At 46.0% G+C, this 25,306-nt stretch overlaps 1 protein-coding gene across 1 annotated transcript in view; it reads right to left on the bottom strand.

The window, feature by feature from the left end:
* Positions 1-25,306, bottom strand: part of PTPN4 (protein tyrosine phosphatase non-receptor type 4) — a 1,255,365-nt gene that overhangs the window by 537,939 nt on the left and 692,120 nt on the right. The window contains exons 17-18 of the mRNA XM_086957111.1: positions 23,839-23,922; positions 23,692-23,748 (exon numbers count right to left, since the gene is read on the bottom strand). Of these exons, the coding sequence (XP_086813237.1) occupies positions 23,692-23,748; positions 23,839-23,922 (141 nt within the window). The remainder of the gene's footprint in view (positions 1-23,691; positions 23,749-23,838; positions 23,923-25,306) is intronic.

The following is a 25,306-nucleotide window of genomic DNA, read 5'->3' on the forward strand; positions in this document are numbered from 1 at the left end:
TTTCCCAAAGTACGGGAGGAACATCTACTGCGGAGCACTGCCTGGAACTGGGCGCCACGGAGGTGAAAAACACTCTGCAGACTCGGTCGGTTAACAAAATCTAGCGCCTAGCTTAGAGGGAATCCAGTCAGGTTATCGAGTGCGCTGTAACAGTGCCGTGATTCTTGTGAAATTAGCATGTGACAATTGGCCGAGGTCTATGCCCGCAGTACAGGAATGCACTAGTGTCACTTACAGAGTGGAACCGTGATTTAAACACTGATGTAACAGAATTCAATTAATAATCCAAACAATATTAAGGATGTTTAAGGAGTGCGAACGTTAAGGCTGCGTTTAGTGTTATTCAAACAGCCTGTCCACGTAGGAAAAAGCACAAGCTTTTATTTCTGCAATAATATAAATATATATTTTTTAATTTGTTTCATAAATAATTATCTTTTTCACAGTGGGATGTGACCCAAGATTGAAGTAGGAGTGTACACACTAGTTACAGAGTACTCCCATTTTCAATATTCTCTCATCTCTGGACACGCTCGAGTTCCCTACAGCGAGACAGGAAGGTACGGTCTAGCACCTAAATTGTGGACCGCAGGACAGGGACGCTTGCGCTCTGTCAGCTGCTTCCACACTTCACATTTTCACAAGCATTTTGTGCTATTGGTCAGATTACTTTACCCTCTGTGCCTTGTTTCATTAATTGTATCTAGTTATATACCACAACCAGAAACGCTTAGAAACAGGCCGAATCTAGTACTGTGCGCTATGTGAATACTTCCACGTCTGAAACCCAGAAAGTGGACAGGTTGCTCATGTACAAAGCAGACGGTAACCCAGCCTAATGAAGTATGGTGGTTCTCAGCTCCGGAAACAGTAACCGGGTGCCCGCAAGTCACATGATCGCCCCAATTCGGTTCTGAAAGTGCTCTCCTAAATCCCAAGGACTTAACTAGGGATAAGGCGTTTTTAGGATGTGCTTGCCTCGGAGCGCTTCATAATGAAAAACGCGGACAAACAAAACAGTAACCCTCAGATTGATATCCACTCGCACAATACTACCCCTCAATACATCTGTGCCATGCCAAACCACCGCCATCAGTATTCACTATTCACACCTGCCCCATCCCCTGCACGCACCGTGCCAGCCTCCTTCATGATGAATGATCCTCTTAACCTGCACGATGCGGACTCCGGGGCTTCTTGTCGAGGCTCATGCTACCAATCTGACTTACAGCAGCTGAAGACGGCCTACTGTGTAGAACTGTTGAGATACTACCTAGAAAACAACATCCTACAATAGTTCTGTGCTGTGTTGCTACCTCGACGGTCACTACATCAACCTGTTAATGATATCAAAATGATCATCATTTTGACAAGTCCACTGCCTCGACCTCCCTTGATGATACCTGACCCCTGACCTGTCACCTGGCAATTTAAGTGATACTATCTACATCTTCACTAAACGTATCTAAGATGGAAAAATATAGAGACAATCTCGCCTGTGAGAGGTATTGGATTTCTCAACGTTGTTTAGCCATGTCACACAGCAGCGTGGCCTCCCTCGTCTATCATCTGCCGGCAGTCTCGGGCGGCAACACCCCGCTCCTCAATGCGTTTGCGGCAAAGGGCGAAAATATTCGCCATCATGTACACACATAGCTGCGCATATATGGAGGGGGCCCGGGCCCCTCAGCCTGAGATGTGCGCTCAGCTCAGCCTCTCACAGGAATCCTGTGAGAGGCTGAGCGCACAACTCAGGCTGAGGGGCTCGGATCCCCTCCGTATATGCACAACTATGTGTATACATGCTGATGACAGGACCGTCGCGGGTGCAGGCAATAAATCAAACATTTGTAATTATGATGATGAATCAATCATTATCATGATTTCAATTTTTGCTTTGGTGCACATGGTGTGGGCAGCAAGGCAGGCAGGCCGCGATTAAAGTAGGAGAACTGAACTAAGCTAATGCAGCAGGCTGTCTGTCTGATTTGTTCGTTCTCTTACTTTAATCACGGCCTATGCATGGGTTGGATTAATATTAGTGATCAGCAATTGCTGTAACTTTGAGGGATTGGGCATGGAATCTGTAGGCTGCACCGAGCTATTTTTGCTCTTAGTTTGAGAAACTATGCAGTGAGATGCAGACACACTTTATTGTTGCAAATCGCTTGCAGAGCCAGAAAGGCCATCTTTGTAGAACAACTGTACACTGTGGTGCATCCTGCAAACCTGACCCCATGATGTCCATTGAAATTGCCATATCATGTGCCTTAGTGATAACTCCTAACAGTGAAATCTACTTATTTTTTACTAAAAACCCAGTTGTGTTTAAACCTTGGAGGTAATCGTATGATCACACATTTGTTTGCACTTTGAGGACCAAAGGAAAGTGAGACTGACAAACGTGATGTAAAAAAGTTGTCTCTTCCTTTGGATCTGCCGCAGTTTACAACAAGTTTTGAAATGCTGACTCAGAGGCGTCCAAGTTTGGTCAAGGAAGGCTGGATCCTTGGCTGGTGTTGGGATAAGCACAGACTGTGTAATGTGTTTCATTTCAGACTCGGTGGATGTCCATTTATCTCAAGTCCATAACCTTAAAACGTCTCTATGACTATGGACCTTTTGGTTTAAGTGTTGCCTGCTGTCAATATTGGAACGTACAGGTAGCACAGTCGTGCTCTGCCTGGCATGCATGTTGCCCCATAGGTGGCTGAAGCAGAGCCAGTTGGGGGTGTAGAGATGAAAGGAAGAAGAAAAGACAAATGCGGACAGAAAAGGAAACAGTGTGATCTCTCTCTCGCTCTCTTATCTCTTTATCTCTCTAGCTCTTTATCTCTCTCTCTTTCTCTCTCTCTCTTTCTCTCTCTCTCTATCGCTCTTTCTTTCTCGCGCGTCTTTCTAGCCCTGTATTTCTCTACCCCTATCTCTCCCCCTCTCTCTATCTGTCCTCTCTCTATCTATCTCTCCCTCCCACTTTCTTTCTCTCGCCCCTCTCTCCCTTTCCCTCTCTTGCTCCCTCCCTTCCTCCCTCTCTCTTGCTCCCTCAAGTGCTCTCTATATATCACTCTCACTCTCTCTATACCTATCCCCCTCTCACTCTCTCCCCTTCTCTCTCCTTCCCTTTATCCCCTATCCCCATATTTCTCTTACTCTCTATCCCTTTCTCTATATCCTTTTCTCTCTCTTCCTCTCTCTATCCCTCCCTCTCTCTCTTTTCTATACCTGTATTTCTCTCTACCCTCTCCCTCTCTCTCCACCTCCCTCTCTCTTACCTCTCTCTCTCCTTTCTCCTCTCTCCCTCTATCTCCCCCTACCCCTCTCTATCTCTCCTCTCTCTCCCTCTATCTCCCCCTACCTCTCGCTATCTCTTTCCATCCCACTCCCCATCTTTCTGTCATTCCACTCGTTCCCCTCTCTCATTCTCTTCCTCTTTTTCTCCCTCTACTTCTCCCTTTCACTTCTTCTGTCTCCATCTCTCTCTTGCCCTTCCTTCTCCCCTCTCCTCCCCAGTGGGTGGGTAACCTGATGTTCTTTAAGGTCATCATCTACTGTTTACATTGCTTTGAAAGTTGATACAATTTGAATATGTAATGAAAAATGTGCTGTAAAATTCACCATTTTGGTCTGTCATTTCCAAAAATTTCTAGGGGGAGACCCCCAAACCCCCCTATTAGCCGTCGGGCTTGCTCGCTGCGCTCGCTCGCTAAGCGCCGGACAGGGGCTGGCTCGCTGCGAGCCGGATGAGGGCTGGTCTGGCAAAATTTGCCGGGGCTGCTTTCAGTTCCCAGTCCGGCCCTGGAGTTAATTTCCTCCGGACCGGGAATGCGCCTCTCTGCAGGGGCAGTTCTATCTGATGGGAACACAGCACAGCAGGGAGTCGAGGCACTCTGAATCGGACTGCGTAGGGTCAGCACGCAATTACATATATACTAATTAAAAGGAAAGGGTCAAAGGGCAGCCACGCAGAATGTGCCGACACACTTTCCCTACCCTCCACAACCCGTAAGTTCATTGATGAACGCTCTGCATGTATCCTTCTCTTATCAAACTGTCCAGTTCTTTTCATCAATCGTGTTCCAAGGCTCTTTTATTTCTATGATTACACCGCTTTACTCCGTTACAAAACCACCCCCTTCTTCGAAGATGATTTACAGTCCTCACTTTTCACCCATTCCTTGTTTAAACTTTACATTCCTTCTGCCCCTAACCGCTCCACCCACAGGACGTTCTACCATCATGGCAAACACGCAGCCTTGGCCCCACTCTGCTTCTCAACCCAAAGTATACATCTTATCTTACTTGGCCTATATATGTTATCTGTGTTGACTGCTAGGAGGCGCAACTAGAGCCAAATTTCGGGGGGGGGAGGGAGGGGGGGTGGGGGTTGGCTAAGAAAATATTTCGGGGGGGGGGGGGGGGCTGAACTTTTAATCAGTAGGCAGAGTGGAGCTGTAGGGGCTCTTAGAAGGGGTGAAACAAACAATTGCAAGGCCTAATTAACATTCAAATGGTCTTTTAAAGACCTGTGAAACGTTCGGGTGCGGCTCTGTGTGTGCCCGGGATCTGTCTCATCCCGGGCTGCCACACACGACGGGGGCTGAAGCCCGGTGAGTCCAATGGGTGTTGCGCGCCTGACTGCTACCATAAAACCTGTGGGGCTGAAGAATGAGGTAGTGGTGACCGACCTTCTAAAATCAGCATCCAGTGGCTCTCGAAAATGTGGCAATTCCTCCATGGCAGTGGCGGCTGGTGACACTCGAAAATAGTGGGGCGTTTATAGGGTACTTTCTCCTGCTGCTACCTTAACATTGTTTATTTATTTTTGCAGTTTTTTACATAATGCGAACTCGCCCAACAGTATTGGAACGCTTTGCATGAGCACCATTACATAAAACACACCACATGAAGTTATATACCAATAATATTAATAATAATAAACATTCAACTTACCTCAGCAGTTGACTTTCTTTGCACGCATGCGGGCCGACTCTGAAATCCACCCGCATCACGCACTGAATAGAAGAGCTGAGCAATGCATGCCGGGCGGGTAAAGTGAAACTAAACACCATGCATCCCAGCCAATGATAGCACTGCTTTCATGGTGTTTATAATAGTAAACAGCATAAGTGCAGTGCGAGGATTGGCTGGGACGGGCAACCACAGTGCTCCATCTGAGAACGATGGAGCTGTGTATTTGCTTCCCCACCTCCTTGACAGCTACGACTGGGGAAGCCTGAACTGTACATGTCAGGCAGGCCATAAGCAAAATACCAGTCACCCTGACATGCGCAGTTCAGTTAAGAAACACTAAGTGCTGGGTGCCAATAAACAACACCTACTAGTAAAACAAGCTTTGGCATCGCCAATAGGTCTCATTTTTATCTATCTCCCTCACTTACTTTTTTGTATTGGTTCACCCCCTCTGTGTTTTCCCATTGTTTTCTTGTAATTTAAAAAAAATGTAATGTATGTTTCCTTCCCTGAACATGCCAGCCCACCTCCCACGCCTCTCTGTCATGGCATCCCATAACAGTGACATCCCCTCTTGTGTGCATATCTCTGTCTGCATGTGTTTTTTGCTGAGTGCGCGTTTCTGTATCTATGTCTGTGTGTTCATCTCTATGTGCGTGTTTCTGTCGCTCGGTGCACATCTCTTTCTTGGTGTGCGTGTCTCTATCTGCGTCTATTTTTCTGTGTGTGCGTCTCTATATGTTCATTTGTCTCTGTAAGTACGTCTCTTCTCTGTGTGCGCATCTTTGTTTCTATGTGCGTCTGTCTGTGTGTGCGTCTCTATATGTGTGTCAGTCTCTATGTGTGTGTGACTGTCTGTGCGTCTCTCTGTGTATGTTTCTATGTGCGTGTCTGTCTCTGTGTGCGTTTGTGTGTGTTTGTCTCTATGTGTGTATGAGTGCATGTGTTTCTCGGTATGTTTGTGTCTGTGTATATGTCTACTGTTAGCCTCCCTGGCAATGTAAACTTGGCATGGGAACGCTATAATACACATACTTACTCCACAGATACATACAAACCTGCCATTCCCTAACACACACAGTACACAAACAAGCAAACATCCAGCTAAATATAAACAGTGCCAAATTCTCTAACTCTAACTAATGCGAGACCTGTTGCATTGCAAATGCTTGTTCATTCCTGATATTAATGATAAGGCTTCCCACAAAATTTGAGATTTCACTGCGCCCACATTTTCCCGGAAGTAATCCTCAATGGCTTGGATCAGTTCTTTATGAATTTGGGGGTCTCGTAGATACATGGGTTGATGGGGGCAATTCTTCCCACCTGTGTTCCATTAAGGACTAACTGCACCCACAGCGGAGAGTTGTCAGAGATACCCCTGGCTAAGTGTCTGATTTCATGGATGTTCGTGATCTGTGGTGCGGGGACCTTAATGTAGTCCAGTCGGGAGAGACTATTGTGCACCCTGAAGTGGAATGGCCTCTAAAAACTTCGGCAGCCAACGTGACGACTATGCCAGTGGGGTTGATCTAATGTGCCTGAGACTATGGAATTAAAATCACCACCAAGCACTAGCAACCCATCCGGTAGTTCTAGTAGTATAGCGCAAAGATCTTTAAATGTGGTGGCTTGCAGGCCTGGCAGTACATAGATTGACATTAGTGTAACAGTCTGTCCCTCCTATGTGCCCGTGAACCCAATATATCTACCTCGATCATCAGACCAAGTGGAGTTTACAGTGAGAGGGAAAGATTTTTTTCATCATAACGCCCACACCTCGTAAACTAGATGTGAAGCTTGCGTGTGCAATCATTGTGTAACCCCACCTGGAGATTGCCTTACACGAGTTACCAACCAGGTGTGTTTCTTGGAGAATAACAATGTCTGGTGGGTATCTTCTGACCTGCTGGAGAACAACACTACGTTTTATCTTGTCCCCAAGTCAGTTAACATTCCAAGGTAATATTTTAACATTCTTATCCCACTGCGCACACATGACGTTTAAGAAAGATGTTTAAGCCCCCTACAGTGAGGTCTACCTGTATTGTCGACGTACAAACCAAAACAATGAACAAACAACAATCCCTCACCCAACAACCCTGCTCCCATGCGCCTTGGGCGTGAAACTGCCCATTGACAACTTGCAGAGTGCATGTCGCCCTAGTAAATAACTAAAGGTAGTTAAACGTGGAGCGTATTGTCCTGCCCCCATATGCCTCCCCTTTCAAATTGTCATTTTATAGTCCCCACAGGAATGGAAGGAGTCAATTTCAAAAAAGTATCAGGAGGTTGGCTCCAAAAGAGGCCCCCCAAATGATCCATAACCACCATCAGACCCCAATATCTGAACATTAGTCCCTCAGCGCCATAGGCGCCCCTGTGTGACCGTCTGCATGCCATGTCTCTTCAGCCCCGTGGTTGGGAGGCTGGGTTGTCACCATTGCTGTGGTTGTCAGTAGGTTGGATTATCCGGCTCTCAAGCCAGTTAGATGCAGTCTCTGGGTGCTCGAAGAACCAGACTCACCCCTCAGATTCTACACGAAGGCGCGCCGGGAAGAGCATCGCATATTTGAACCCCTTCTCCATGAGTTTCTTCTTCACCCCTAGAAAGGATCGTCTGTTTCTGCACCATTTGCGTAACGTCTGGGAAGAAGGTGATAGGGGGTTGTCAATGTGGAGCGGTGGAGCTGTTTTGGCAGCTTGAAGGATCACATCCCTGTCTCTGAAGTTTAGAACTCTTGCCAACATTGGGCGCAGGGGCCCTGGCCTAGGGCGGCCCCCCCGAACCCCATGCGCTCTCTTGCCTACAAATAATTTGCTGAGGCCTTTAGGCTGTAGGCGTTAAAGGATGAGGTCCTCTACAAATAGAGCCGGTGACTGTCCCTCTGCTTTCTCTGGCACTCCCAAAATGCGCAGGTTATTCCGCGGAAGCCGCCATTGGTAGTCATCCAATTTAAATTCTGTGAACTTACGGAACGACTGGAGGTCTTAAATGTTGCTCTGGATCTGCGATTCATCTCCAACCCGGCTTGTTGCTGTGATTTCCACTTGCTTGACCTTCTCGTTCACTTTAGTAAGATCTGCACAAATTAGGGTTACGTAAATGGAGAGAGTGCCATCTTGTGCTCTAGGGAGGTCTTTATCAATCAATTTTATTTGAATATGATTTTGGAACTCCGTGGAGATCCACATATTACAATAATACAAATTAAACATAATAAAATAACACCACATGTTATCAACCTATTTAACAGTGATATGCCATTCGTCTAACACAATTCTAAGAAACATTTAAAAAAGTTAAAAATTCTGTTACAGAAAATTTCATTCGGGGGACAGATGATTGCATTAATCAAAGATTTAGCATTTAAAATACCAAATTGGATACATACGGGCTTTACCCACTGCCGACGCTGCGTCATTAGAGCTGGGCAAACTATCAAGACATGTAGGGAGTCTTGGACTGAGCTGTTACAAAAGTTACATATATTGGTAGTGTCGTACCATTTAGCTAGCAGCTTATTCAATGGAAGTATGTCATGCCTAAGGAGTAGCCAGAAGCGGCGCAAGCCATGGGGCATATTCCAAGTGACGTAGGGTTGTAATTGTTTTACCATACAAGAATCAACAGCTTGGTTTGTCCCCCTTTTTGTAAGGTCAGGGTACGATCCCTTTCATAGCTCAACTTCCAGGTGGCATGCTTTAATGTGAGCTTTAGTTGTTGAGTAGAAAGGGCTAGGAGGGAAACTTCCTCCAGATTCAAGATTTTGAGGGCCTTCCTATAATTCCTTATAAGCAGAGAGTACTCTTTTAATGGGCCCATCAATTCTTTTTTAATTAGGGATCTTAATGATGCCGGCTTTCCCTTGATCAGACATATTACCCAGCGAATGACTCCTGCCAGAGCCTGTGCCCAGCTGCTTCTTAGCCCGAGTTCCAGACGAAGAGCTGCAGTGCTACAGCTATTATTAGCTGATATTAAGCTTCTCAAGAGGGATCCCTCAACTGTATCTAAGAAGCCCCATTCAGCTAATTCAATGAACTCTATACCATAAAGCAAAGTTGGGGGGATTTTTGCCCGGAATGCCTCCAATAGATAATCAAAGTGCCTTTTACCAGTCGACTTATATAGTGCTCTTAAGCCATTTCCCTGTGTTTTTGCCTTGTGGGTGCTATTTTCAATATGTGATTTATTGCTTAGATTGCTGTTCACAACCTTGCCCAAGAATACGTAGGATACTACTCTTTCTAATTTCTTTCCTCCCAATTCCCAGCTGATGTTTTCTAATCTTAGTTTTTTCCTCCCCTCCATACACATTACCTTACTTTTAGAGATGTTTATTTTCAGGTAATACTCTTCGGAAAATGCATGTAATAATTGGAGACGATTGTTAAGTCCCTTTGGGGTGAGGTCTAAGATCAATATGTCATCCGCATACATTAGGCAAGAGATGTATGAGTCCTAAGCGAGGGGCAATACCGTCACCTGCAGATATTATACGGGGAAGGTCACTTACATATAGGGAAAATAACAGGGGGGCAAGGAGGCAACCCTGTTTGAGGCCATTTGCAGATGGTATGAGCTGGGATAGGCCTCTTTCCCCCCCCCCAATAATACTCTACACCATGTGTTGTCGTGTAGGTCTTGAACCAATCCTAAAAGACCATGCGGCATGCCAAGATCGTGTAGCTTTCTCCACAGTAGCTGTCGGTCGACCTTATCGAAAGCCGTGGAGAAATCTATGAATGCCACATAGACTCTCCCATTTCTGGCTCCGATATATTTATCTGTTATCACCTGGAGGGCTGCCAGGTTATCCAGGGTACCGTGGTTTTTCCTAAAGCCTGTCTGCTCAAGTGGAAGAACAGCCGAGTGCTCCACCCAGATATTTATCCGCTTGAGCAGACACCTTGTGAAGACTTTGCCGACTGCATCTAGTAATGCAATCTGGCGATAATTCTGGGGAGATAGACGGTCACCTTTTTTAAACAACGGTACCAGGATGCTTCCCTTCCAAGAGGGTAACACCTTACCTCTTGATAGACAAATGTTAAAAACTGGACAGAGAAGCTTGCACCATTTAGCCCTGTTCTGTTTCAATACATTGATGGGCACCTCATCCGGGCCCATTGCCCCGGAAAAACGCATTTCACTAATTGCCAAATCTATGTCCTTTTCTGTGAATGGTTCTAATGGTACCCTCGTATCTATTTGCCATGTTTGAGGATTCGCTTCGTTGTTGTTACTAGCGTAGAGGTTGATGACAAACTCCCTCCATATTTGTTCCTCAATGGCAATGGGGGCAGGACTTGTTCTCATTCCGCACCCTTCACCTATGAGGGACCAAAATTGCCTCATTTCCCCGTGGATAGCTGCTTCTCTTAGTTTTACCCATATAGAATCCTCCTTTTCTTTGCGTAATCTAGTCAATAACCTTCTCCTTTTCCTTTTTAACTTAGTTATTTTTTGTGCTGTATCCGGTAATCTATTCAGATATTGAGCCCTAACTAGTTTGTTTATTTCTACATTTAGAGATCTCAAAGGGCTGGGGGAAATCCTAATAGTTTTTTTCTTATTGAGTGTTTTTGTCTCTGCTACCACTGAATTCATAAAAACACAGAAGTTTTCGATTTCAAAACCATTCCAGGACGGAAGATCGGAGATTGCTGCGTCCAGCATTACCTCCAAGTTTCGATGCGCCTTCGCGTTCCAAAAACACCTTCCTGTTTTGGAATGGAAATTTGTTTGGTCATTGTTCAGTGACCATTGATCACAACTTGGGGGCTTTATATTTAACCAAACGGAGAGAATTTTATGATCACTTAGTGGGGTATTAATTACCTTAAGATCCTTCAGCAGCACAAATGAGTGAAACCCCGTTATTACGTAGTCTAAAATCGATTTCCCTCTATATGATTTGTGTGTGAAATTAGCCGGGGAATCTGATGGGAGTCTCCCATTAACTATGAGCCCGTCTATTTCTACCAACTCCTTTAGAATTATTTTACCCCGTTTATTTGTTTTTATGCTTTCAGGGAATATTGCCCGGGGAATACAGAGTGTTTCCTCTCTCGATTTATCACTGAATAAGTTTAAACTTAGATTGGAAATCTTACTATTTAGATCCCCAACTAGAATTATGTCTGACATCGGATCTTTCTCCCTGATAGCCTGGACATGCAAGAAAACCTTTTTAAGTATTGTATTAAAGCCTGTTTCTGGAGGAATATAAGCATTAATCAGGACCAGACGGTTGGTAGTTTTAGAATTATCTAGCCCAAGTATAGTTACTGCTTGGAACAGATTACTGGGGTCCAGATAATGTTCATAGTTCCAATTTATTTTATTTGATAAAAGGCAGGCTATCCCCCCACTCGCATGACCTTTTTTGTTCAAGATAGCCCTGCCTTCTAAGATATAGTAGTCCTTCCCTAGTTGGATTTTATCAGGGCACCATGTCTCTTGGAGACATATTATGTTTTGCTCCAGAGATAAAAGAAAAGCCAGTTTCTCTGGACTATTTTTTATGCCCGCTGCATCCCAAGAAATTATGGAAAGTTTTGTGCTAAAGATCCTGATTATTTAAGTGATTGTTTGAGGTTTTTTTCTGCCAAGACTCGGGGGAGCCAATTCCATTGGGCACTTTCGATTCCTGAGATTGGTTGGTAAGATAGCGGAGGAGGGGCAAGATAGGACACCATACGGGAGTCCTTAGACTTACATATTTTTAGCTCTGTTAGTTCCCCAGGTTTATTTATACGCCCTGTGGCTGCATGCAACAGGGAGAATGGGGGTTTCTGGGAGGGTTTGGAAGAAACCTTATTTTGACCTGAATGACCCAAAACCGGAATGACGTCTATCCCTCTGCTCTGTAAATCTTCTGAACGTTGTAGAATAAGGTTGGCTACTAACTTAGAGTAGAACCTCACCCTAGTTGTCATCCCCACTTCTGATTGTAATATTTGTACTCTATCTAAGTCAGCCGATTGTATCAATTTCAAGTTGGCCGATTCTTGAAAGTATTTGAGTAAGAGGGATCTGTTCAAAATACATTCGGTATCGAACAGGGGACAGAATTCCACCCATAGAGTATCTATACCTTTTTCTTTAGACTCAGCTGGTGTAATTCCTTTTGCTACTATTCCCGAGAAAGATGGCGCCAAGGGATTGAGTGTTGCGCCCGCTTTGCTCGAGGGTTTATGATCTTGACCCAAAAATGTGGGAGTGTTGGACCCTGTTATGTCCCTAGCAACGAAAGCTTGTTGGGAGGTTATATTTGGGTCTACTTTTAATAAGAGGGGGGGAGCGGGACTCAGGGATATTGCGGGCATGATCACAGATAGGGGTGCGAAATTTCCCATGTTATTCTTGGGTTCAGTATTATTCTCCTTTTCAGCTACCGCCTGAATGTAGTGAACCCCATTATTTGAGGATGAATTAAGGTGTTTTCTAAAGAGGATTTTCCTCCGCCTATTTTTTTCTATCCGTCTCAGCAATTTTCTCTTGTTTTTTCCCTTCTTCTTTAAATCCCGTAACTTCCCTTTGTTGCCGTTTTCTTCTGAAGCCTCCCCCACTTCTATATCTCCCTCACCCAATTGCTTCTTAAAGATTGGAAAAAGGTCGGTCCCTAGTTTTGGGGGGGGGGGTTTCAGAGGGATGTACTTCTATAACGTTGACACTTAGATTTCCTTCTTCAATTACTTCAATCACAGTTTTATTGCTTTTGGACTGCTGATCTTTTATATCTTCCCCATTTAGTGCTGGAGGAGAAGAGGGCTGCACTTGGACTATATCCTTCTCTTTCTGAGTGGCCAATAGGACCTTTAGAATCTTGGTCACTGTGTCCAAGACACAATCGGATCCCCCAACAAATTTTTCCAAAAGTTGTAGGATGGATGACAATAAATGTTCTAATGAAAGTAGGGAGTCAGAGATAGGATTGTCTTTTCCCTGACATTGTAGTGCCTCCATCCCAGTCAAATTTAGATTAGGACTAATGGAAAAATTTGAATGCGAAGATTTGGAAGGGGTACTACTGTACAACTTCAAGCCAGCGTGGGTCGATGTTAGCGGAGTTTTTAGATCTATCTCTGCTTTGACCGGGTCGTTTTCTATATACCTTTGACACAGGTCATTATCCAACAACAATGGAGACAGACCATTGTTAAAGGAAACTTTTGTCAAAGAAGTATTTAAAGTATGGTTGGAGATAACTGGCGGATTTTTCCCCATGTGCATATTATCCTCTTCTATACCATCCCTAGTTTTTATAATTACTTCTGGTTCTAATTCAGTGTTATTTTTCGCTGTGGAGAATACGGGAGGAGAGAAAACACTCTCGACAGTCAGAGGAACCACTTTAGATTCTGTTATGCTGGTAACCGCAATTTCCTTTCTGTTTTCAAGCAATTCTCTTGGTGTGTTGGGCAATGTGTCCGTGGGAGTAACACCAGATTCTATAAGGACCACTGATTTGTTATCCTCCATTGCAGCTTTAGTCTTGCCCTTTTCCCACAAGTTAAAAATCTGACAAATACTCTTCAGATTAGAGGCCTGACCAAGCTTTTTTCGGAGGGGGTTCGATCTGGTTTTAGAATTTGATCTTCCTACCAATATTCTCCCAGACCTCAATTTCTTTGTCATCATCCCACTCCAGTAATGTCAGAAAGGGGGCTGGGGAGATGTAAGTGGAATTAGTTTACCAGATTATAAGTCTCAGATGATCAATATAGCTATCTAACATTAGTGAAGAAAATGAGTGGTTTGAATCTAAGGTGCACAAAGGAAAAGTACAGATCCTAAATAGCCGAAATAGTTTATGGGGCTAATAAGGGGGTAACTGTTAGGGACAGGGCCTAGCCTAGCCTTCTCGTGCCTCTGAGGGCCTCAGAGGGCCCGCCCTTGTCCCGGGCTTCTCCCGGGCGCTACCCGCGTGCTACCGCGCAGCGGTCTGCTACACTCAATATATAAGTTACAAGGTGATAGGGGCGTGGCCTCCAGGGAGAGCGTCACCAGGTGGGATAGGTGATTGAGGCTGCTGGGACTCTTGGGAGTTGGAGTCCAGCAGTGCCTACGCTCGCAGCCCTGATTTGCCTACAGCCCAGGGAAAGGTGATAGCGTGACCAGCTGTGAAGCGGGACCCGCGGAGCGGGTCCGGCGAAGAGTAGCGCCTTTCAGAGCGCTTCCAACGAACAGTGCCGCGCTTCCACAGTCCACCGGCACCAGGCACAGTCACAGGTCAGCAGGTCTAAAGGATGAGAAATCCGCAGGTTAGGCAGATCCGGGGCCTTTTCTCCAAACAGCAGCAGGGGGCGTGGCCTCCAGGGAGAGCGTCACCAGGTGGGATAGGTGATTGAGGCTGCTGGGACTCTTGGGAGTTGGAGTCCAGCAGTGCCTACGCTCGCAGCCCTGATTTGCCTACAGTCCAGGAAGAGGTGATAGCAGTGACCAGCTGTGAAGCGGGACCCGCGGAGCGGGTCCGGCGAAGAGTAGCGCCTTTCAGAGCGCTTCCAACGAACAGTGCCGCGCTTCCACAGTCCACCGGCACCAGGCACAGTCACAGGTCAGCAGGTCTAAAGGATGAGAAATCCGCAGGTTAGGCAGATCCGGGGCCTTTTCTCCAAACAGCAGCAGGGGGCGTGGCCTCCAGGGAGAGCGTCACCAGGTGGGATAGGTGATTGAGGCTGCTGGGACTCTTGGGAGTTGGAGTCCAGCAGTGCCTACGCTCGCAGCCCTGATTTGCCTACAGCCCAGGAAAAGGTGATAGCAGTGACCAGCTGTGAAGCGGGACCCGCGGAGCGGGTCCGGCGAAGAGTAGCGCCTTTCAGAGCGCTTCCAACGAACAGTGCCGCGCTTCCACAGTCCACCGGCACCAGGCACAGTCACAGGTCAGCAGGTCTAAAGGATGAGAAATCCGCAGGTTAGGCAGATCCGGGGCCTTTTCTCCAAACAGCAGCAGGGGGCGTGGCCTCCAGGGAGAGCGTCACCAGGTGGGATAGGTGATTGAGGCTGCTGGGACTCTTGGGAGTTGGAGTCCAGCAGTGCCTACGCTCGCAGCCCTGATTTGCCTACAGCCCAGGAAAAGGTGATAGCAGTGACCAGCTGTGAAGCGGGACCCGTGGAGCGGGTCCGGCGAAGAGTAGCGCCTTTCAGAGCGCTTCCAACGAACAGTGCCGCGCTTCCACAGTCCACTGGCACCAGGCACAGTCACAGGTCAGCAGGTCTAAAGGATGAGAAATCCGCAGGTTAGGCAGATCCGGGGCCTTTTCTCCAAACAGCAGCAGGGGGCGTGGCCTCCAGGGAGAGCGTCACCAGGTGGGATAGGTGATTGAGGCTGCTGGGACTCTTGGGAGTTGGAGTCCAGCAGTGCCTACGCTCGCAGCCCTGATTTGCCTACAGCCCAGGAAAAGGTGATAGCAGTGACCAGCTGTGAAGCGGGACCCGCGGAGCGGGTCCGGCGAAGAGTAGCGCCTTTCAGAGCGCTTCCAACGAACAGTGCCGCGCTTCCACAGTCCACCGGCATCAGGCACAGTCACAGGTCAGCAGGTCTAAAGGATGAGAAAGGGAGGTCTTTATGCCTGTGAAAGCTTCCATAACATCTTTGAGGGTCAAGTCTGGACTCTCACCTGTAGGGTCAGCCATAGATTTACTTCTGGTGTGGGGGTCTTGCGTTTACTCCCTGGAGAGGGTGTAGTGGTCAAGTTTATTGGTCTGGACGTTCTTGGAGCCCTTTGACCCAGTGGGCTTTGTCCAGTCAATGACAGTGCTCGTCTGAGCCAAATTCAGATTTCGTCAATCTCTTGGGGTCGGGAGACAGCGGTAGTGGTGCAGGCCCCGGGGGCTGCAGGTCGGCGGGTCCGTTCGGCGAGTAGGTCTCAAGATGGCTGAGCGCTCTTCCCGCTTCCGCACACGAGCAGCCGCTAGCCTGGTGCAAGTGCGCGAGGTCGTGCAGCGCAGTGTATGGAACCCCGGGGGTCCTCCAGAGCCAGCCCTGCCTCAGCTGGCTAATGTGTGGCATCCGAATTGTAGTATGTGATCAGGCCACGAGGGGTATTTCCCCCTTAATTCATCCCCCTCACTCCCCGACCACTGGAGGGGTAGCTTGGGCGAGAAGTGGGAGAGGAGCCCAGGGAGGATGGGGTGGGCGGGCGGAGATTACGATAGTGTTCACCACTGTAGCGCCTCTTCCTCCTCATGTCCCTCGAGGTGTGCTATGGCAGTGTCTGCGCCGCTTTGTTATTTCACTGGCTTGTCCGTTCTGTAGCACAATGCGGCAAGTATTGGGCCCCTCCGACTGTTGCTGTGTCGTAGGGGAGGACCGCTGGACGTCCACCTTGCCTACAGGTTCTCAACGGGCCGCAAATATGACCCCAGGTTTTGCCGCCGTGATGATCTGCCTTCCCCAGTCCCTCCGATGGCCACTCAAGGCACTCCAGGACCCGCCTGTAGGGTTCCCACAGACCCAATCCGATCGGGTCTCAAAACAGCAGCAAACACGGAGGTCGGATCTCCAGAGACCCCGACCACAGCCCCGCACACCATCCCCCACAGTTAACTTCCCGTGGACATTGGATTATGTCTGCGGATAGTCATATGGGAGACACGGGTGTTGGAGAAGACGAGTTAGGCGGCCATCGCAGTCCGCCGCTTGGCCACGCCCCTCCAATTTGCCTGTCTTCATCCACAAGAATACCTGCTAGTCCCGCCCCCAGGGTGCATAATATCCCTATGACTTTCTGATTCTAAAAGAAGGGGGTTATGATTATTAAAGGGGCTATAAACAAAATCAAAATGAACAATCTACAGAAATAATGGAGCAGAAATAAATATAAAATCTATGGTAGAAGAACAGCCCTTCCCCTTGTACATCGGGGCATCACGAGGATTGGGCGAGCTAATCAACTTTTCCAAAGCGAATATCAGATTATGGGAGACTAAAATCTCACTCAGCTCCTTAACTTCCTTGAAGTGGTAAAAATGAAGCTCCTCTGTTACCGTACATCTCGGCCTGTTAACATCTAGCAACATTAGGCTATTGCAGAGATGGCAGTTAAAGCCCCCATTAACAGTCCTCCCCTGACCAAGCACATCACCCTGTTCTCTTAGGGTGTTCAGAGTTACCCTTCAGCTATGAAGACTACAGACTTCTTATCAACATCCTCTATCGTTCTAAAAAGAAAAAAGAAATAACATTCTTTTTTATTAAACAAAGCTTGGCATTACAATTATTCAAATCTCAATAATGTACAGTCTCCAGTAAAGAGTCAAGGACATTGTTTACATTCAACACACATTGCATTACAATGATACATTAACAATTCAGGTACTAGCCACAGTTCACCTTCAATTCTTGACACTGAGGAGCACCACGTCATTGATTTTTTTGTAGTCATATGGACTTCAATGACTGTTGTATGACACCCAGCGGCCCCAAATCTTGTCCCACTTCCCGGGGCTCATGCTGCACTGGTCCACAACCTTTTCTGCTGCATAACACCAGTCTAGTTCTACACTCCACTCAATGACCCTGGGTGTTTGGTACACTCCCAAACACTTGCTATATTCCTTTTGCCCACTAGGTCTGCTGTCTTGAGCCAGAGTCTTAGATATTTGGCCCATCTGTCTTCTCCTGTCACACATATGTGCCACCAGGCCTCCATTGAAACATCGTGGCCCACTAGCTCGGCCATTATCCATATTATCTCTTTCCAATACAGTTGAATACTGGGGCAGACTCATTGCATGTGGAAAAAAAACCCTATCCCCACAACCCAGTGTAAAAATGTCAGTATCGATGCGGTTCATTCAGTGTAAAAGTGCACTTGATGTGTAAGATCTATGAAGTATACGTGACTCTATAAGGGGAAATAGGTCCTGTATTGTCACGTCTATAGGGCTCTGCATTGCCTCTGCCCAGTCATCATCCTCTATCTTACCCAGTTCTGCTTCCCATGACTCTGAGAGGGTCACCTGTGGGTCTGGTGCATTGTTCATTCGTTTTTTATATAAGCGAAGTGGCCGTGTCAGCCATTGGATCTAGTAGTACCCTATCTGCCTTCGAGTGGCATATATTTCGCTATGTGCTCACCATCTGAGATGTGGCACCCCAGTGCGTGTTTCAGTTGTATGTATCTGTTTTGCTCTGAATCAGGCATTTCATATTGCGTTTGTAGGTCTTCAAAATCATCATCTTCTGCCCTCTTCACACATCTCCCAGACAGCCGATCCCAAATAAGTGTCCCCCATTTACCGAATCCCTGTAAGTCACTGACCTCTTTTAGGAGATCACTATCCCACAAGGGAATCTTTCCTGTTAGTTTCCCCTCCCAGCACAAGAATTTGGTTGCCTCCCGCCATATACGTGTCACCGTTTGGGTATGTGGTGGTAGCTGGGTTCCGATCTGCTTATGATAGAGTGCGGCTGGGGATCTCCTCTGTCCCATTATGTGATGATCAACACTGTAGGCAGGTTCGTCCCATCCCATGAACACCCATGCATCGATTGTGACCAGCTGTGCCGCCCAGTAGTACTTTCTGATATCCGGGATGGCCAGTCCTCCCTCGAACACTCCCCTTTGTAGTTTGTGTAGAGCTATTCTAGGGCTTCCCCCCATCCCAAAAAAGCAGTCTTATTTGGAAGAAGTCAGGCGGCAACCTGCAGGGCGCATTCTGCAGACATATAGGAGCTGTGGCAGCGCCATCATTCTGATTAGTGCAGCCCGTCCTACCAGAGACAACGGTAGTGGTCTCCAGTGTATCACATCCCTCCGAAGTTTATCCAACTGAGGGAATAGGTTGTCCTCGAGGAATTCAGTATCAGTCCTAGAAATCGTTATTCCCAGATACTTAAACTTGTCTTTGACTGCTACGGTACGAGCGCTGGATGGCAAGGCTGGTGTGAATGCGGCGAGTACATAAATAAGCAATTTGTCCCAATTTATCTGGTAGCCTGAGTATACCCCAAACAACTGAAATATATGGAGTATACAACTTATCAATGCCTTTGGGTTCATGGTGTATAACAGTATGTAATCCGCCTATTGGGATATTGTCTCACCCCATCCATTCCTTCCCGGTATTCCCTGTATCAAAAGATCGCCTCTGACCCATGCCCCAGGGGCTTCGATGCCAGTGCAAAAAGCATGGGAGAGAGTGGGCTGCCTTGCCTTGTACCCTTATGCAGGGCCACTGAATCCAACACCGCCCCATTCACCCTCACTCTGGCCAACAGGTTTGTGTAGTGAGACCCAAGCACAGAACTCTGGACCAAATGTAAACCATCCCAGCCCGGCAAATAAGACCGGCCATTCAATACACAGCATTTTGTTCCGGCCATTGCGCTGTAAGATGCCCAACTCCATATGGTCTCCTAAAATTAATCCAGGTGCTCCTGTTCTGCATAAAGCCAGAATGATCAGCGAGCATTATGGACGTTATGATATTACTGAGCCTTGTCGCTAGGACTTAAACACTTCAGCCTCCATATTTAACAATGAGATTGGGCGATAAGAATTGTAAAACGTCAGGGGTTTACCCTTTTTCTGGATAACCACGCTACCACTCTCCAGTGCCGCCTGGGACATGTCCAGCATGTGCGGTGCTATCAACTACGCCATTCCTTGGTATAGTTCAGCTGGAATACCATTAGGTTCAGCCGCCTTACCTGGCTGTAGAGTTCAGATCGTATACCCAATATCCTCTGCAGTACAGTCCCTATCTAAGTCCTCTTGTGCGTCTAGGGATAACTCGGGGAATCTAGCATTTCGAAGGAAGTCATCACAGTCTGCCCCAATTCTAGTTGAGGTAATGTAATGTAATGTAATGCAATAGGCTATTTGTAGAACGCGACTGTCACTCCAAGGAGCATCATGGCGCTGAGCGGTACCCAGAGAAGGAAGCAAAACTGGTTAACTGCTGGCGGTAAGAAGGAGGCATCATATCAGAGTTTTGCAAAGAGTGTCCGATGCAGAGAAGATCCAGGTTTTTAGGGCTTTCCTAAAAAGGGTCTCGGATGTGATCTGGCGGAGCTGAAAAGGGAGTTTGTTCCATGCCTTTGAGCCTATCACGATGAGCGATCTTCCTCCCTTCAAGGCTAATCCAAAAGCTGGCATTTTCAACAGATTAGCATTTGATGATCTTAGTCTCCGAGAGAGAGTGTAGCGCATGAATCTCATTTGAAGATATTGAGGGCCCGAAGAGTGGAATGCCCTAAAAGTAATAATGAGGCCCAAGTACTGTTTCTCGTAATGCGCAGCAAATGCAGAGAGTATCTCTTTTCCCGTCCTACAGATCTCCCCCTGTGGGGTGCATATTTTCTGTACACAACTTGTTGTTTTGTCTCTCTTGTCCAGCCAGGCAATCAATGTATTAGCTTTATCCCGACCTCAGAGACTGTGCATGGTCACCATGGCCTTCTGTTCCGCTATGTCACTTATTTCTTGCTGCTCAATATAGATTTGGTGTTTAACGTGAGTAGGTAGTACCCTTGTCTACCTATCCAATGATTTAAGGCTAACCAGCCCCGTCTCCAGGGTGTCATGCCGGAGCCTCTGTTCTTTCCTCTTCACCCCAGTTATGGCCTGTACATACCCTCTAATGACGGTTTTCTATGCTTCCCACAGTACGCCTGCTGTTTCTACGGTATCCACATTGTCCTGATAGTATGGTTGCGTCTGCTCTCTCAATTTGTCCCTAGTTAATTTGACCTTAAAGACCCATGGTTCTAGTCCTGGTGGCGGTATAGTATCTCTAGTGGGCCCTATCATTTGCATCTCTAATGGAGAATGATCTGATATACCTAGCGCTTTGTGAATTGACCACCCGAACCACCCTGCATCAGTGGAGTGTGTCATTAGATAGTCTAGGCGGGAATACCCTCCATGGGGCGCTGAATAAAACCTATTGCCTGACCTCGGGGTTGTGTTCCCACCAGACATCCAGAAGTCTGAGAGCCTCCGCAAACGCTCTCAGAGGTTCCATACCCCTTCCTCTGTCTGAGTTTGACACTCTGGCTGGGTCAATTGTAGCGTTCATGTCTCCGCCCAATACCAGGGTGCCCGCTTGGTAGGTCACTGCACTGAGAGTGGGCAGGGTGTCCGCATGTAATCTTGGTGGTATGTATACTGAGAATACATTGATGAGATTTTCCTCCCACAGCCCCATCAGCACCACATATCTACCCATCTGATCACACCAAACTTTGTCAGGTACAAAGGATAGTGCAGTTCGAACTAATATCCCGGTTCCTCGGGAGCCAGACGTAAACCTTGCATGCACAAGGAGTTTGTATTTGCACCTCTCTAGAGATTTGCTATTATTGCCCTTTAGATGAGTCTCCTGTATTAGTTCTATGTCTCGGGTGTGCCGCCTAAGATATTGCAGTACCGTAGTGTTTTATTTTGTGACCAAGGCCATTATTATTCCAGGTCAGTATTTTCATATTGGTCCTGTCACATGAGCGCTTTGGAGGAAGGCTCGGAGAGCTCATCCCCTCAACCAATGTCTTCCAGGTATGTATCTGGCCTGGAGCCATCTATGTCGTTGCTGATGTGTTTGGTGACTTCGCCCTCCTCCCCTTAGCAGACCGCCACAGTTTATGTGTGCAAAGCTGATCATCATTCTTAACTGCAAAACCAAACCATCGTGAATATGGTAACTTAACCTATAAACACCATAGATACCGGCAGATAGGCAGCGAAACCAAAATCGTCAGAGGAGATTGGTCCCAATAAAACATGTGTGGCCGTAGGGGCGCGCGTTCCCAAAACACTATAAAGTCTGATGCCACACAAAGTTAGGACCACCTAGCCAATCAGAACACAGCATGCACACTACACAGAGATCAAGCGTTTCCCGTACAGGACATCTGGGCACGTACCCCCTGGTCCGCATTGAGTCCACGCAAAGTCAAGACCCACCTGCCCCTCTTATCAGGAGGTAAAAGTTAGGTCTCTGTGCCAAGGACTAGATTTGATTCACCAGAGGAATGTAGAAATGGTTTATGATGCTTTGTGTAATGTATAAAATGACAGCCAAAACAGATGCGCTTTGAGACAGTCTTCCGACCCAGACTCTGTTGCCTATTCTTCCAGCTGCTGCGTTTAATTAAACCAACAGTTCATGGTATGCCGAATGCCTTGTATTATTCTTTTAAGGTAAAGTCACATTCGAGCAACACAGTAATTTCTTGCTCAGAACATATTTGACCCCCCAAAAACTGCCTAAACTGTACCCTCCGTAACATGCGACTGCACTAGATGTGGAGTCAGGGGAATGCATTTTTTCCATAATTTGAAAAAGCCCAATGATTACTGGATACTGGGGAAAAACAACAGGTGCACTGGAGAAATCAATGGACAGGACATCAATTTTGAAATTCTGCTTACTTGGTCAAATTCCCTGACCTTAGGCATAAAGGTAGGGAAGTGAAACATCCTTTATTACAAAGCCAGATTCACGCTGTGCCTTTACAATGCCTGGCAATAGATAGAACGAGTCGTTAAGGGGCATTCGTTTAGCACAGAAGTCGCTGCAACAACTTGCTTTAGGGGGGCGCGTTGGTGGAGTGTTGTTGGATTTTAAGTCCAACACCTTCCCTAACGTTCCGCAGACTGGAATTGGAATAGTAAATTTAACTATTCCAAAGTCCAGTGCCGTCCTAAGGCAAGTCGTCCTAACAACTTGACTACTAAAGGAACGTGTCTTAATGACGCGTTCATTCTAATGCCTGCGTCATAAAGTCATGCGTGCTAAACACATGTGGGTTTCCGTCATGTAACTTGTTAGGAATAAATTCCTTGATTTGGCACAGGTAGTGGTAAAAAAATGGCTAGCACAGACATGGAAATTCTCAAGGGAACCCAAGTTAACACAATGTGGTAGACATGTAACAAAGAGTAGAAGGGGAGGTGAAAATTTATGGAATAGTGCAGGGGAAAGGGGAAAACTGTGCTTGGAAGTACACGTGTCATTTCGAAAAGCAAAAAAGGAAGACAAGTCACCCTGAAGGCAACACCGTGTAAATCTGGAGTTTGATTGCTTTAAATTAAGGATGCTTTGAATTAATACTTTTGTTGGAAAGTTTTAATAACACACAATGGTTAGATGATTGTGCATAACAACAATCTAGGTTATCAGCACAATGTGCAATACCTGTAAGACGTGGACTGTTGAGGCATTTGTACTGTATATACTTCAGAAAAAGCAATCATTTTTTGGAAAAATGTGGCCGAAAAGCTACAGAACTTGAAAAATATGTCAGCTGACACCTTTGCTTTGCACAAACCTGTGTTACCCATTGATGTCCAAGAAAAAGGGACACACTCAAAGGTATTGCTGAGTGCATGATTCAGTCTGCCCACCATCCTACATAATTCAGTTTAATTTTACATTGAAGAGTCATATCTTGAGGAAAATAAATTATGCTTTAAAGCCAAAAAGGAGTTCTTATTTCCAAAAAGATGCCCAGTGAACACTGACATACATTAACACACATAGTGCCATGACATGTTAATAATACACAATACAGTCATTTAGGAGCAACAATAGTATAATCGGAAAACAAGTATGATACACTAGAAAATGAAACATTATGAAACTGATAAAATCTCATTTTCGTTGAATGAAACATGGAATGGCTTTCTTTAACCAACAGTTAGTGCTTAACAATTACAGCTAAACTGCTGACGATCTAGCAAATTTAGTATTCAATGACTTACAGATGTTCCCGGGGCCACCCTGGACACTATGACAGGCATTTTCTGATCATATCCACCCTACAAAAATAAAAGATAAATGGTGAAACACTACTGCTTCAACAAAAACAATCTTATGATGTGTCTGATTCTACATAGAAGGTTCCTGACCTTCACATTGAAACCGAACCTTCCATTTTCATCCGGTCTCATCCGAATCAAAACTAAGTTGTCTTGTGGTATCACTCCATTGGGCTATAGAAAAGAAAGAGATTTAAAAATCACAGCATTTGCAAAGAAAAATAAGTATATTCATGAATTTCAACTGGAGTTGAAGGAAATTGTCAATGCAGATGTTTAAAAAAAGGATGAACGTAAAGTCACATCATGTACAAAGCACAGAGAAAATGGAAGATTTTTAACTTGGCAGCACCAGAAAATGTCAAGCTAAAACCAAATAGTATTTGAAATCTATTGTACGGCAGAAAATACATTAACAAAACTGAATACAGATGTACACAAACACACATGCTAATTATGCACTGAAAGCATCCCTATTGGTGTAACAAGTTAAATTGCAGAGAGGAGCAGATAGTTTAATTATAAAGTTTTTTTTATTAAAGTAAAAACAAGCGCAATTTGAAAATAAGTCCATTTCAAACTGCCTAAATTATTTAATATGTACTGAACCTAACTTTTTCACTTCGCAATAGTGTGTTTTTATCCATAAACAGAACTAGAAATATACACTGCTATACAGCAGTACTTAATGTGACACCAACTAGATCAGATATAATGACAGGGACAATGCATATTAAAATGACGTTTCAAATAGGTTTCGCTCTGTAACAAATCTGCAACGGTTTCCGTCAGGGTTACGGTCTCCAGCTAGGGTGAATTTGTGAATACATGCAACGATGGTACCAAAATGTGTTCCTGGATTAGGGTAGAATAGGTTTATGTTACTACTTTATCAAGTTTATTTTGGAGAATCTAAAAGTCACAGCATAGCTCTAAAGTTTTTAAATTCACTAACAAGTTACTTACCTTCCATAACGCAGTATCTGGTAGAGACTATCTAGCTGCAGATTCCTTACCTTTGAATTTCCCAGGCGTCGGGCTGGATCCGGAAACTTCTGCTGAGCAATACTCCTTGCGGCAACGTTGGGTGGCTCCATCCGGCTCTGCGTGATGTCGTCGGCATCTGTAGCGTCGGTGATGATGTTGCGGTGCCTGTATAGGCACCAACCAGGCACGCAGATGCCAGAAGCGCAGAGCCACGAAGTGACTGACGTAAACGTGTGTAAAGCGGGGCGGCATGGGTGGTGCTATAAGGAATCGGCAGCTAGATAGAGTCTCTACCAGATAATGCGATACCGGACGTAAGTAACTTGTTTATCTCAAAGACTTCTAGCTGCAGATTCCTTACATTTGAATCAAATAACCAAGCCATACTATCCCGGCGGTGGGTTGAGGACTCATGACTTAGTCTCAGAAGTCTTGCAGGACTGAATGGGCAAAGTGCCCATCCCTGCGCACTTGACCATCAAGGAAATAATATTTTGCGAATGTGTGCAGTGATGCCCATGTCGCTGCCTGACAGATGTATTTTTTTTTTAGTTTTATATAGCACGTACTA

Source organism: Lissotriton vulgaris, chromosome 2_1, assembly GCF_964263255.1.
Source record: "Lissotriton vulgaris chromosome 2_1, aLisVul1.2, whole genome shotgun sequence".
Classification (NCBI taxonomy): Eukaryota; Metazoa; Chordata; class Amphibia; order Caudata; family Salamandridae; genus Lissotriton; species Lissotriton vulgaris.